The sequence below is a fragment of the Oncorhynchus masou genome, chromosome 8, assembly GCF_036934945.1.
Source record: "Oncorhynchus masou masou isolate Uvic2021 chromosome 8, UVic_Omas_1.1, whole genome shotgun sequence".
NCBI lineage: Eukaryota > Metazoa > Chordata > Actinopteri > Salmoniformes > Salmonidae > Oncorhynchus > Oncorhynchus masou.
This window is the reverse complement of record NC_088219.1, coordinates 16,470,446-16,485,742: the sequence shown is the minus strand read 5'-3', so window position 1 is coordinate 16,485,742 and position 15,297 is coordinate 16,470,446. Positions and strand designations below refer to the sequence as shown.

Sequence of the window (15,297 nt, the reverse complement as noted above, 5' to 3'; positions counted from 1 at the left end):
AACAGCCCCAAAACATCACTGCTCTAGAGGAGATCTGCATGGAGGAATGGGCCAAAATACCAGCAACAGTGTGTGAAAACCTTGTGAAGACAGAACACATTTGACCTCTATCATTGCCAACAAAGGGTATATAACAAAGTATTGAGATACACTTTTGTTATTGACCAAATACTTATTTTCCACCATAATTTGCAAATAAATTCATTAAAAATCCTACAATGTGATTTTCTGGATTTTTCCCCCTCATTTTGTCTGTCATAGTTGAAGTGTACCTATGATGAAAATTACAGGCCTCTCTCATCTTTTTAAGTGGGAGAACATGCACAATTGGTGGCTGACTAAATACTTTTTTGCCCCACTGTACATACATGCACACATATATATATATATATATATATATATATATATATATATATATATATATATATATAGAACTTTGTATATAATGAATATATAACCTGTTAATAATGTCACCTGAATCTGTTCGTGCTAGGTGGTCATGGGGAAGGTCATTCTCATGGAGATAAGATCCGGGTGTTCCGGGCTGAGAGGTCATACGCGGTGACCCAGGGGAAGTGGTACTTTGAGTTTGAGGCTGTGACTGTGGGGGAGATGAGAGTGGGTTGGGCCAGACCCAGTGTCCGCGCTGACACAGAGCTGGGAGCAGATGAGCTCGCCTATGTCTTCAATGGTTTCAAGGTATGGTTGGTGATAAATGTTCAGTGTCTGTTTTCGTGAAAACATTCACTAACATGTCGTATTTGAACTTTGACCGCTCTTTTTTAGGCTCAGCGTTGGCATGTGGGCAATGAGCCGTTTGGTCGTATCTGGTTGCCAGGTGACGTGGTGGGCTGTATGATTGACCTGGTAGAGCAGAACATCTTCTTCACCCTGAACGGAAAGATGCTGATCAGTGACTCTGGATCTGAGATGGCCTTCAAGGACATTGACATAGGAGATGGTGAGTGACGGATGGGGAGGCTGCTGGGTGCTTGGAGGTGACGGATGGGGAGGCTGCTAGGGCTTGGGAGGTAAATCCTTGTAGGATGGATCTACTGATTTGAGATTAGTGTTATTCATTAAACTGCATCTGCTGGTCTCCAGGTTTTATCCCTGTGTGTAGTCTGGGCCTGTCTCAGGTTGGCCGGCTCAACCTGGGCCAGAACGTCAGCAGCCTGCGCTACTTCACCATCTGTGGCCTTCAGGAGGGCTTTGAACCCTTCGCCATCAACATGAAGAGAGACATCACCATGTGGTTCAGCAAGAGCCTGCCCCAGTTCATCCCTGTTCCTACCGAACACCCTCACGTTGATGTACAGCATATGTTGTTCAACAAAAGTGTCTTGGAATGGCTTCCCTCCCTATATTTTATAATTACATTTAAAACACGTTAACATTCAAATGTTTTCTTCTGTGGGTTTTCAATATGTGATTTTCTGCCCTTTCTCCCACATCCCCTGTGTAGGTGTCCCGTGTGGATGGGACGGTGGACAACGCTCCCTGTCTGAAACTGACCCACAAGACCTTCGGCTCTCAGAATGCCAACACCGATCTGTTGTTCCTGAGGCTCAGTATGCCCGTGGAGTTCCACGAGACATTTAAAATCATGGCTGGGACCACCCCCCTGACACGAACCCTGACCATCCCCGAGGACCAGGTCCTGGAGGTGGACCCCGACTCTGACTTTGAGGTGCTGAAGAAGTCTGCCAGCCGCACAGAGAAGGAGGAGGAGAAGGAGCCCTCTGTGCCTAAGGAGATCTCCGTCAACGGAGGAGAGAATGTGAAAGATGCCTCTACAGAGAAGAGCAAGAAGAAGGGGTCAGTACTGAGTAGGGGTCAGATTAGTGAAGAGACAGACGATAGGCTTGAGACAGGTCACAACTCTCTGTTGGAGAAGAGACAGGTCACAACTCTCTGTTGGAGAAGAGACAGGTCACAACTCTCTGTTGGAGAAGAAAGTGGGAAGTGAATGCTGAAAACGGCACTTTTAACTGTCATCGTCGTCATGTTTTCTCAGTCCTGTTGAAAAAGAGGCCCAATGTTAGAGGAATTAAATTCCTATATGTTTATTACCCAATTCAGTTCTCAAGCCTTCCTACATAGACCCCCCACCAGTATAGATCATTTATGACCAGGCCAAAGCCTCCCTGTGTAGATACGCATTCTAGCCAGTCTGACGACACTTTAATACGTGTCATGATTTGATTTGATTTTGTTCTCTCAAGGTTTTGGTTAATACTCTGTATATATCTTTAACCTGAATTATTCGTAGTGGTCCTTTACCCTGGATGATTACACTAGGAATGTCCATTGTGTTAGTGAGATTGATTGAACTCCGGCCGACCATATTCTCCTTACCGACTCTAACCTTTGCCACCTGGAACGGTGCCATAGTATCAGTTGAAAACTGGTCAAAGCCAACATACCATAACCCGAGATCCTGGGTCTTTATCGTTTTAATGTTAATTCGTACCTTTATACCATACTTCCTCTGCTCGGGAACACAGTCAGATACTCCAACCCTTACTATACATCACCTGGTCCCAAATTGGGTGTATGGGTTTACATAGCCATCCCTTTCAGTGTGAGCTATGGCCTGACTCCATGAATTACACGGTGATTTACACAAATACCTTCCATAGAGACCCATGGTTCTAGACTACCCATAGTGAATGACCCCAGTTGGTCTACATGAAACTCCACTGAGACATCCTTCCCAATCTCACGCTCCCTTCCTTACTATTCAGTTCCAGTGACCAGCTAAGATGCTATGGTAATATCACATTCTCCTCGTCTAGCACGAGTCAAGTTACCCTCTTTGGCCTCTCGGGGTTCATGGTGTATCAGGAATATGGCTCCCACGATCAGACAGCTCATGACGAATCAGTACACCTGTAAAACCCCACCCTTTCCCAGAAAACACATCAGAGGCCAGACACACCTCCACTTTTATGAACAAAAACAGGGATGGAATGACAGGAAAGGAAGTCTTGGTTCGAGAGATGGCCCCCGGAATTCTGTTAATTCAAGTTCTCCTCTCGAACACTGTGATTTTTCGACAGTGTCAGTGTGTCTTACCCTCTCGCAGTGTGTGATATGAATTCAGGTAGTTATTTGAGCTATTCTCAGGGTGAAGGCTGTCACCAGGAGTCCTTGGTATGGCCCCTCCCAATGTGCTGCTTCCCGTCTATTCTCCTCGGGGACTGGATTGGGTGAATCACCTTATCCTGTAGTTCACCTGTAGTGCATACATCTTGGACATGCAGGTTTGGTTAACAAACAGTTTCTCATATGTTCTATCTGATTATATCTTTAACTTCTATAACTGCTTGTTAGCTATTGTTTTAAAGTTTATTATTAGTTTATTATCCAATAGGCCACTAAGTGTCCTATCCTAGACCACAACTTACCCATCCCCCCTTTGATACCTGGCTATGCCCAGGTAACAACCTTGCCTATTCTAAACATTGACTTAGGTAAGATTAGTCAATTATCCTTATGTTCTGACATTATCATGTCGGAACGCCCCTTTCATTCTCCACTTGTCCAATTACCCGTCCATTCATATCTATCCTGTACCAATTCTCTGTCATGTGTCTTATCTACTTTAAGAGGTATCTGTGTTCATTTCCTCTCTGCTCTCCAACCTTCAAGGTCTCAGCAGTGTGGGGAGGACTCCTCTGTCTGCCCTTTCCCCTATCTGTCTGTAACAACTATGTGTTGCTTCCAAATTTTAACTAAATGTCTCACTGATTGGCTTTATCTAAACTCCTGGATTTTTTTTTAGAAAAACATGTCTATGGTGTCAATTTCTAAAGTCCTTATATTGGTTAATTAAGCTTCTCGATCCTATCCCTAATCCTCAATCACCACAGTTGTCATATATCCCTGTCAAACTTTAATACTATTTAAATAAAAGTATTATAATGGTTAATTAAAGCCAAAACGAATGCTAACCATATCATATCTCTTTCCTGTGTTAAAATATAACATGGGTTAAACTTAAAAGTCAGTCACATCAATAATTTAATATATGTTACATAGTTTGAGAAACCTTATCTAATGTAATTTACCATCCCTAAGAACTGCAACTTATTTCTATTCATAAATAATTTGAATGCTTATAAAATCACCTTTTCTATCATATATTTTCCTGCCCTATTGGCTTAAATTGTGTCCTGTCCAAACCTCAAAAAGACCATCCTCCCCCATTTATTATCGATGATTAATATAATTTCTGTTCCTGTTGTAGTACTAAATCAATAGTAGCCAATTTGAACCCTTCACAACCAATGTTTAAAACAGAACCCTGAACCTGGCCTTCTTCCTCACAAGTTTGTTCCTCCGCTCTCCATAATTTGTCCTGCCTCAATTCCTTTTTCCCTCTGTGGTTATGAACTAATAATTATGTCCAAGAGCTATAAACTCCATTATAATTAATTTACCTTAAAAACCAGTACCACCCATGACCACAAATGAATTATTCAAATGGCTCCCCCCTGTGGCTGATCAGACCACCTGGGAATGCCATGAAAACTGGTCAAAAGTTACACCACCCCTTTACATTTGTGTTCCATACCATATTAGACATGTTAAAGAACCCTTTATCTTTAAAACATTTACTTGTCTAATTAAAACTCCTCTGATTAAAACTCCTAAAATTCCATATGTGAGTGTACCCCTTTAAGATATCTTGTCTCTGGGAACATGGAAATCCCCTTAACCCAAATGTTTCCTACAAAAACAACACCTAACAATTATGATAATACCCTCAAATCATTAGTTTTAAATTTCCTCAATGTTTCATGTAACTCATTCAGTCTTTCTCCAAATTGTCTCCCCAAAATACTTCATACCCTGCCATTACACTCGCACAACTGTGATAAACGTGCACTGTCCCTTTAAAATAAAACACTCCCAGCCAGCCATACCATATTGAAGACCTGTTCCCTGTAATGAAAACAGATCATGTTTAGAATACGTTAACTTCTTGTTCGAATTCACTGGCGTTACCTAACCAAAAATCAATACCTGGGAAACAGGTGGCAGGGTAGCCTAGTGGTTAGAGCGTTGGACTAGTAACCAAAAGGTTGCAAGTTCAAATCTCCGAGCTGACAAGGTACAAATCTGTCGTTCTGCCCCTGAACAGGCAGTTAACCCACTTTTCCTCATTTCCCTTTGTCCTCAGCTCTCTTCCTCACCTCGTCTAACCATACCCTAGCTGTATTTAACCCCTCTGCCCGTTGTTTATCTGCCTTGTCTCCACTAACCCTATTTATTTGTTTAATCATTGATTCCAGTTTTTCTTTATTTAAACGTTCATCAAATTCGTGCTTACTCCTCCATGTCTGGCTAAAATAGGTGTTCCTCTTATCTTCTTCCTGCATATATTTCTCATCTCCCGTTAATTTCGGGACCTCCTCTGAGGATTTACTACTCATGTTTAATAAATCCTTGCCGCTCCTCGTAGCTATGGTATTTGTCACTATCTATGTGTATATATTTCTATGATCTATGTATGTGCTGTTTACCATTACCTAGTCACTATGGTTGTTCTACTGCCTGACTATGTGTGTGTCTCTTTAATGATTACAATTTATGTGTATGGATTTCTATTTGTGTTTTCTCCTTTTTGGAAACCTTATCAATAGCTTTGACTGTCGATCAGATATTAGGTCTTACCTATACAACTATAAGCCCAGGGGTCGTAAATCCCTAGTTAACATCTTATTTCAGGTTGTGTCGGAGGGCTTTTAAAGTACACTAATATCTTGTATCTCACGCCACTATTTTAGATTTCCCTCTCTCCTGGAACCTCTTGTCTATAGATTTGGCTTTTATCCCATTCACCTAGATTTTGGCTTCCTTCTCCTCCTTATTTGGACTTTATTTCAGTACTGTTTGTTGAATCGGAACGATGGTCAATTCTCCCAGAGTTTAATTGACCATTCAAGTTATCTTGTACGCATAGAATTCCCTTCCTGTCTCCCCAAGCCTAGTTAATATCCCCTCTTAATCCTATGGGTTATCCTATTTGCACAAGATCACCGTCCTATCTCCCAGCACCTATTTAAATATCCTCTCTTAATCTCGGGCGGATACGCCTCTCATGATTAAGTTTAGTTTATTTATGGTAGTGCACTTTACCTGAGGTCATTTCAGACCTGCCAGTGTATATTGGTCATACAAACCCAGTGTATATTGGTCATACAAACCCAGTGTATATTGGTCATACAAACCCAGTGTATATTGGTCATACAAACCCAGTGTATATTGGTCATACAAAACCTTGTGGATCTGTTTGGAATAGTAAAGCTCCTATTAATGATAAATTCTAAACATTTTAGAACATCAAATCAAAGATAACTTAAATCATTCCCCCCAGAATCGAGAATATAGGCTACTGACCTTGTCACCGACTGGGAAAAGCAATGTTCGTTGGATCTAGTCACCGTCCCTGTCAGTCTGGTGTGTGTACCGGCCTGTTCTTTAACCTCAATTCAGAGGCCAGGTCTTAAAATAACGGGACTAGACCGGCCCGTGCACGATGTTCGGCGTATGACCTTCAGATGTCAGAGACAGTTATTTAGACCCGCCGTTCGAAGGACCAATTGTTAGAGGAATTAAATTCCTATATGTTTATTACCCAATTCAATTAATACACTCAGCCCATTTCTAAGGATTTGTAAGAAACCTATTTGCATAAAATGGGCGGAGACCAGTCTCAAAATCAAGCACTAGCGTTTATTCTCGAGAGTACTGAACATGATACAATTTACAACAGGTTATAAACTGAAAATTACGTCATTAGGTTTCAAACTGTCCCGTCCCTCCTCCACTCCGGTACAATGACAGTATAGTTCTCAAGCCTTCCTACATCGACCCCCACCAGTATAGATCATTTATGACCAGGCCAAAGCCTCCCTGTGTAGATAAGCATTCTTGCCAGTCTGACAATAAGTTAATTAGTTTCTACCAAGGAACAGACAGTCATTGTTCTAATTCTTGATTATAATTACACACATTATATTCAGTACTAGGATTAAAATAAAATGTATACATCTATACAGTAACATAATAGTATTCTGATTAGTACATATGCAGTAACATAATAGCATTCTGATTAGTCAGTCCTGATTGAAATGTATACATAATTAGTCATTATTGATTAAAAAAATCCCTTAACACCCAACTACGCTGACATTGTGTGTTGCCCTCAGGTTCCTGTTCAAGGCCAAGAAGGCAGCTTTAACTCCGCCCCCTGTTGTTCCCACCATGCCCCGTCTGACGGAGGAAGTGGTCCCAGACGACAGAGATGACGATGACATCATCCTCAACACCACCACAGTATGACCTGTAACATCTCTTCAGATCCTCGTGTTTGAACCTTACTTCTCTTCACTGGGACATTTTTGTCTGGAAATGTTTTTTTTTAAATTCATTTTTAGTTTTAGGTAGTTCAACTCCTTGTTAATCATGTTTTCTGCTCACATTCTCTGTGTTCAGTACTATTATTCAGTGCGAGTGATTGCGGGACAAGAGCCCAGCGGGGTGTGGGTAGGCTGGATCACCCCTGACTACCACCAATACGACCTGCACTTTGACCTCAGCAAAGTAAGAAATGTCACAGTCACCGTGGGAGATGACAAAGGCAACATACATGACAGGTGAGTAACGCGTCCCTGTGGACACACACACATGCATCGTATTCACAAAGACATAATACCTTAATATCTTCCGATGTTGTCTCTCCTGCCTCCCTCAGTATGAAGCGCAGTAACTGCTACATGGTGTGGGGAGGGGAGTTCAGCAGCTCCCAGCAGACCCGTGTCAGTCAGGAGGACTTTGTGATTGGTTGCCTTATTGACCTTGACACAGGACTCATGACTTTCACAGCCAATGGGAAAGAGATCAACACCTTCTACCAGGTGGGATGCAGTGTTCAGTGTAAACATGTATTTTGCATTGTGTCCCACCCACCACCCCCTCTTTTACGATACTGCTACTCTCTGTCCATCATATATGCATAGTCACTTTAACCATATCTACATGTACATACTGCCTCAATCAGCCTGACTAACCGGTGTCTGTATGTAGCCTCACTACTTTTATAGCCTCACTGTTATTTTTCACTGTCTTTTTACTGTTGTTTTTATTTCTTTACTTACATATTGTTCACCTAATACCTTTTTTGGACTGTTGGTTAGAGCCTGTAAGTAAGCAATTCACTGTAAGGTCTACAACTGTTGTATTCGGGCGCACATGACAAATACACTTCGATTTGATTTGTATTTCATTACTCATGTTAAGGGCTACTGGTTTAATAATAAGCAAATTACAAACTGCTCTGGGCTTGACTGCTTGATTGATTGAATTTATTAGACAATTTTAAGAACATAGATAAGAGACACCTCCACATACAATTAAAAAATCATCAAGGATAACACATTAAAGCTCGAAATCTAATTTCCATTGTGGCTTCCTGTGTAACACTGTGGTTGTTTGTTCTAGGTGGAGCCCAACACTAAATTGTTCCCAGCTGTCTTTGTCCTGCCCTCCAGTCAGAACATGCTGCAAGTGGACCTGGGGAAGCTCAAGGTCAGACTCAGCGAGAATCACCCCTCCACTGTCTGCATTTTACAGTGTTACCCCTCCACTGTCTGTTTTACAGTGTTACCCCTCCACTGTCTGTGTTTTACAGTGTTACCCCTCCACTGTCTGTATTTTACAGAATCACCCCTCCACTGTCTGTGTTTTACAGTGTTACCCCTCCACTGTCTGCGTTTTACAGTGTTACCCCTCCACTGTCTGTGTTTTACAGTGTTACCCCTCCACTGTCTGTATTTTACAGAATCACCCCTCCACTGTCTGTGTTTTACAGTGTTACCCCTCCACTGTCTGTATTTTACAGAATCACCCCTCCACTGTCTGTGTTTTACAGTGTTACCCCTCCACTGTCTGTATTTTACAGAATCACCCCTCCACTGTCTGTGTTTTACAGTGTTACCCCTCTACTGTCTGTATTTTACAGTGTTACCCCTCCACTGTCTGTATTTTACAGTGTTACCCCTCCACTGTCTGTGTTTTACAGTGTTACCCCTCCACTGTCTGTGTTTTACAGTGTTACCCCTCCACTGTCTGTGTTTTACAGTGTTACCCCTCCACTGTCTGTGTTTTATAGAATCACCCCTCCACTGTCTGTATTTTACAGTGTTACCCCTCCACTGTCTGTGTTTTACAGTGTTACCCCTCCACTGTCTGCGTTTTTACTGTCATTTTACAGTGTTACTCCTCCACTGTCTGTGTTTTACAGTGTTACCCCTCCACTGTCTGCACCCCTCCACTGTCTGTGTTTTACAGTGTTACCCCTCCACTGTCTGTGTTTTACAGTGTTACCCCTCCACTGTCTGCGTTTTACAGAATCACCCCTCCACTGTCTGTGTTTTACAGAATCACCCCTCCACTGTCTGCGTTTTACAGTGTTACCCCTCCACTGTCTGTGTTTTACAGTGTTACCCCTCCACTGTCTGTATTTTACAGTGTTACCCCTCCACTGTCTGTATTTTACAGTGTTACCCCTCCACTGTCTGTGTTTTACAGTGTTACCCCTCCACTGTCTGTGTTTTTTCCACTGTCTGTGTTTTTACCCCTCCACTGTCTGTATTTTACAGTGTTACCCCTCCACTGTCTGTATTTTTTCAGTGTTACCCCTCCACTGTCTGTGTTTTACAGTGTTACCCCTCCACTGTCTGTGTTTTACAGTGTTACCCCTCCACTGTCTGCATTTTACAGTGTTACCCCTCCACTGTCTGTGTTTTACAGAATCACCCCTCCACTGTCTGTGTTTTACAGAATCACCCCTCCACTGTCTGTGTTTTACAGTGTTATTCCTCCACTGTCTGCGTTTTACAGAATCACCCCTCCACTGTCTGTGTTTTACAGTGTTACCCCTCCACTGTCTGTGTTTTACAGTGTTACCCCTCCACTGTCTGTGTTTTACAGAATTACCCCTCCACTGTCTGCGTTTTACAGTGTTACCCCTCCACTGTCTGTGTTTTACAGAATCACCCCTCCACTGTCTGTGTTTTACAGTGTTACCCCTCCACTGTCTGTGTTTTACAGAATCACCCCTCCACTGTCTGCGTTTTACAGAATCACCCCTCCACTGTCTGTGTTTTACAGAATCACCCCTCCACTGTCTGTGTTTTACAGAATCACCCCTCCACTGTCTGTGTTTTACAGTGTTATTCCTCCACTGTCTGTATTTTACAGTGTTACTCCTCCACTGTCTGTATTTTACAGTGTTACTCCTCCACTGTCTGCGTTTTACAGTGTTACCCCTCCACTGTCTGCATTTTACAGTGTTACCCCTCCACTGTCTGTGTTTTACAGAATCACCCCTCCACTGTCTGTGTTTTACAGAATCACCCCTCCACTGTCTGCGTTTTCCAGTGTTACCCCTCCACTGTCTGCGTTTTACAGTGTTACCCCTCCACTGTCTGTATTTTACAGTGTTACCCCTCCACTGTCTGTGTTTTACAGAATCACCCCTCCACTGTCTGCGTTTTACAGAATCACCCCTCCACTGTCTGCGTTTTACAGAATCACCCCTCCACTGTCTGCGTTTTACAGTGTTACCCCTCCACTGTCTGCGTTTTACAGTGTTACCCCTCCACTGTCTGTGTTTTACAGTGTTACCCCTCCACTGTCTGTGTTTTACAGAATCACCCCTCCACTGTCTGTATTTTACAGTGTTACCCCTCCACTGTCTGCGTTTTACAGAATCACCCCTCCACTGTCTGCGTTTTACAGAATCACCCCTCCACTGTCTGCGTTTTACAGAATCACCCCTCCACTGTCTGTGTTTTACAGAATCACCCCTCCACTGTCTGTGTTTTATAGAATCACCCCTCCACTGTCTGCGTTTTACAGTGTTACCCCTCCACTGTCTGCGTTTTACAGAATCACCCCCCCACTGTCTGTGTTTTACAGAATCACCCCTCCACTGTCTGTGTTTTACAGAATCACCCCTCCACTGTCTGCGTTTTACAGAATCACCCCTCCACTGTCTGCGTTTTACAGACTCACCCCACCACTGTCTGCGTTTTACAGTGTTACCCCTCCACTGTCTGCGTTTTACAGTGTTACCCCTCCACTGTCTGTGTTTTACAGTGTTACCCCTCCACTGTCTGTATTTTACAGTGTTACCCCTCCACTGTCTGTGTTTTACAGAATCACCCCTCCACTGTCTGTGTTTTACAGTGTTACCCCTCCACTGTCTGTGTTTTACAGAATCACCCCTCCACTGTCTGTGTTTTACAGTGTTACCCCTCCACTGTCTGTGTTTTACAGAATCACCCCTCCACTGTCTGTGTTTTACAGAATCACCCCTCCACTGTCTGTGTTTTACAGTGTTACTCCTCCACTGTCTGTGTTTTACAGAATCACCCCTCCACTGTCTGTGTTTTACAGTGTTATTCCTCCACTGTCTGTATTTTACAGAATCACCCCTCCACTGTCTGTGTTTTACAGAATCACCCTCCACTGTCTGCGTTTTACAGTGTTACCCCTCCACTGTCTGCGTTTTACAGTGTTACCCCTCCACTGTCTGTATTTTGCAGTGTTACCCCTCCACTGTCTGTGTTTTACAGAATCACCCCTCCACTGTCTGTGTTTTACAGTGTTATTCCTCCACTGTCTGCGTTTTACAGAATCACCCCTCCACTGTCTGCGTTTTACAGTGTCACCCCTCCACTGTCTGCGTTTTACAGAATCACCCCTCCACTGTCTGTGTTTTACAGAATCACCCCTCCACTGTCTGCGTTTTACAGTGTTACCCCTCCACTGTCTGTGTTTTACAGAATCACCCTCCACTGTCTGCGTTTTACAGAATCACCCCTCCACTGTCTGTGTTTTACAGTGTTACACCCCTCCACTGTCTGCGTTTTACAGTGTTACCCCTCCACTGTCTGTGTTTTACAGTGTTACCCCTCCACTGTCTGTATTTTACAGTGTTACCCCTCCACTGTCTGTGTTTTTTACCCCTCCAGTTTTAAGAATCACCCCTCCACTGTCTGTGTTTTACAGAATCACCCCTCCACTGTCTGTGTTTTACAGTGTTACTCCTCCACTGTCTGTGTTTTACAGAATCACCCCTCCACTGTCTGTGTTTTACAGTGTTATTCCTCCACTGTCTGTATTTTACAGAATCACCCCTCCACTGTCTGTATTTTACAGTGTTACTCCTCCACTGTCTGTATTTTACAGTGTTACTTCTCCACTGTCTGTATTTTACAGTGTTACCCCTTCACTGTCTGCATTTTACAGTGTTACCCCTCCACTGTCTGCATTTTACAGTGTTACCCCTTCACTGTCTGCATTTTACAGTGTTACCCCTCCACTGTCTGTGTTTTACAGAATCACCCCTCCACTGTCTGTATTTTACAGTGTTACTCCTCCACTGTCTTTATTTTACAGTGTTACCCCTTCACTGTCTTTATTTTACAGTGTTACCCCTCCACTGTCTGTGTTTTACAGTGTTACCCCTCCACTGTCTGTATTTTACAGTGTTACCCCTCCACTGTCTGTGTTTTACAGTGTTATTCCTCCACTGTCTGTGTTTTACAGTGTTACTCCTCCACTGTCTGTATTTTACAGTGTTACTTCTTCACTGTCTGTATTTTACAGTGTTACTCCTCCACTGTCTGTATTTTACAGTGTTACTTCTCCACTGTCTGTATTTTACAGTGTTACTCCTCCACTGTCTGTATTTTACAGTGTTACAGAAGAATTCTCCACTGTCTGTATTTTACAGAATCACCCTCCACTGTCTGTATTTTACAGAATCACCCTCCACTGTCTGCATTTTACAGAATCACCCCTCCACTGTCTGCATTTTACAGTGTTACCCCTCCACTGTCTGAGTTTTACAGTGTTAACCCCTCCACTGTCTGAGTTTTACAGTGTTACCCCTCCACTGTCTGTATTTTACAGTGTTACCCCTCCAGTAGATCCATAACGGATTATTCTATTGAGTTTCGCACTCTCGCTGCCTCTAGTGTGAGCCGGCTTTGCTCGCTGTCTGTGTTTTACAGAATCACCCCTCCACTGTCTGTGTTTTACAGAATCACCCCTCCACTGTCTGTGTTTTACAGTGTTACTCCTCCACTGTCTGTGTTTTACAGAATCACCCCTCCGCTGTCTGTGTTTTACAGTGTTATTCCTCCACTGTCTGTATTTTACAGAATCACCCCTCCACTGTCTGTATTTTACAGTGTTACTCCTCCACTGTCTGTATTTTACAGTGTTACTTCTCCACTGTCTGTATTTTACAGTGTTACCCCTTCACTGTCTATATTTTACAGTGTTACTCCTCCACTGTCTGTATTTTACAGTGTTACTTCTCCACTGTCTGTATTTTACAGAATCACCCCTCCACTGTCTGTATTTTACAGAATCACCCCTCCACTGTCTGCATTTTACAGAATCACCCCTCCACTGTCTGCATTTTACAGTGTTACCCCTCCACTGTCTGAGTTTTACAGTGTTACCCTCCACTGTCTGCGTTTTACAGTGTCCCCCGCCGAGCGGGGTTTTTTTGTTACCCCTCCACTGTCTGTATTTTACAGTGTTACCCCTCCACTGTCTGTGTTTTACAGAATCACCCCTCCACTGTCTGTGTTTTACAGAATCACCCCTCCACTGTCTGTGTTTTACAGTGTTACTCCTCCACTGTCTGTGTTTTACAGAATCACCCTCCGCTGTCTGTGTTTTACAGTGTTATTCCTCCACTGTCTGTATTTTACAGAATCACCCCTCCACTGTCTGTATTTTACAGTGTTACTCCTCCACTGTCTGTATTTTACAGTGTTACTTCTCCACTGTCTGTATTTTACAGTGTTACCCCTTCACTGTCTATATTTTACAGTGTTACTTCTCCACTGTCTGTATTTTACAGAATCACCCCTCCACTGTCTGTATTTTACAGAATCACCCCTCTATTGTCTGCATTTTACAGAATCACCCCTCCACTGTCTGCATTTTACAGTGTTACCCCTCCACTGTCTGAGTTTTACAGTGTTACCCCTCAGTGGTTGGAGGGGGCGACCGTTCCTTTTGTCGTTTGGACTGACCATAGGAACCACTGTCTGCGTTTTACAGTGTTACCCCTCCACTGTCTGTATTTTACAGTGTTACCCCTCCACTGTCTGTGTTTTACAGAATCACCCCTCCACTGTCTGTGTTTTACAGAATCACCCCTCCACTGTCTGTGTTTTACAGTGTTACTCCTCCACTGTCTGTGTTTTACAGAATCACCCCTCCGCTGTCTGTGTTTTACAGTGTTATTCCTCCACTGTCTGTATTTTACAGAATCACCCCTCCACTGTCTCTATTTTACAGTGTTACTCCTCCACTGTCTGTATTTTACAGTGTTACTTCTCCACTGTCTGTATTTTACAGTGTTACCCCTTCACTGTCTGCATTTTACAGTGTTACCCCTCCACTGTCTGTGTTTTACAGAATCACCCCTCCACTGTCTGTATTTTACAGTGTTACTCCTCCACTGTCTTTATTTTACAGTGTTACCACTTCACTGTCTGCATTTTACAGTGTTACCCCTCCACTGTCTGTGTTTTACAGAATCACCCCTCCACTGTCTGTATTTTACAGTGTTACTCCTCCACTGTCTTTATTTTACAGTGTTACCCCTTCACTGTCTTTATTTTACAGTGTTACCCCTCCACTGTCTGCGTTTTACAGTGTTACCCCTCCACTGTCTGTATTTTACAGTGTTACCCCTCCACTGTCTGTGTTTTACAGAATCACCCCTCCACTGTCTGTGTTTTACAGAATCACCCCTCCACTGTCTGTGTTTTACAGTGTTATTCCTCCACTGTCTGTGTTTTACAGTGTTACTCCTCCGCTGTCTGTATTTTACAGTGTTCCTTCTCCACTGTCTGTATTTTACAGTGTTACTCCTCCACTGTCTGTATTTTACAGTGTTACTTCTCCACTGTCTGTATTTTACAGTGTTACTCCTCCACTGTCTGTATTTTACAGTGTTACTTCTCCACTGTCTGTATTTTACAGAATCACCCCTCCACTGTCTGTATTTTACAGTGTTACTCCTCCACTGTCTGTATTTTACAGTGTTACTCCTCCACTGTCTGTATTTTACAGTGTTACTTCTCCACTGTCTGTATTTTACAGTGTTACCCCTCCACTGTCTGTATTTTACAGTGTTACTCCTCCACTGTCTGTATTTTACAGTGTTACTCCTCCACTGTCTGTATTTTA

The 15,297-nt window shown here is 43.0% G+C and overlaps 1 protein-coding gene across 1 annotated transcript in view; it reads left to right on the top strand.

Moving 5' to 3' along the window:
* LOC135544223 (ryanodine receptor 1-like) overlaps window positions 1-15,297 on the top strand; it is a 94,002-nt gene that overhangs the window by 19,526 nt on the left and 59,179 nt on the right. The window contains exons 26-33 of the mRNA XM_064971676.1: window positions 509-699; window positions 787-961; window positions 1,105-1,313; window positions 1,466-1,818; window positions 7,221-7,347; window positions 7,507-7,667; window positions 7,766-7,928; window positions 8,512-8,598. Of these exons, the coding sequence (XP_064827748.1) occupies window positions 509-699; window positions 787-961; window positions 1,105-1,313; window positions 1,466-1,818; window positions 7,221-7,347; window positions 7,507-7,667; window positions 7,766-7,928; window positions 8,512-8,598 (1,466 nt within the window). The remainder of the gene's footprint in view (window positions 1-508; window positions 700-786; window positions 962-1,104; window positions 1,314-1,465; window positions 1,819-7,220; window positions 7,348-7,506; window positions 7,668-7,765; window positions 7,929-8,511; window positions 8,599-15,297) is intronic.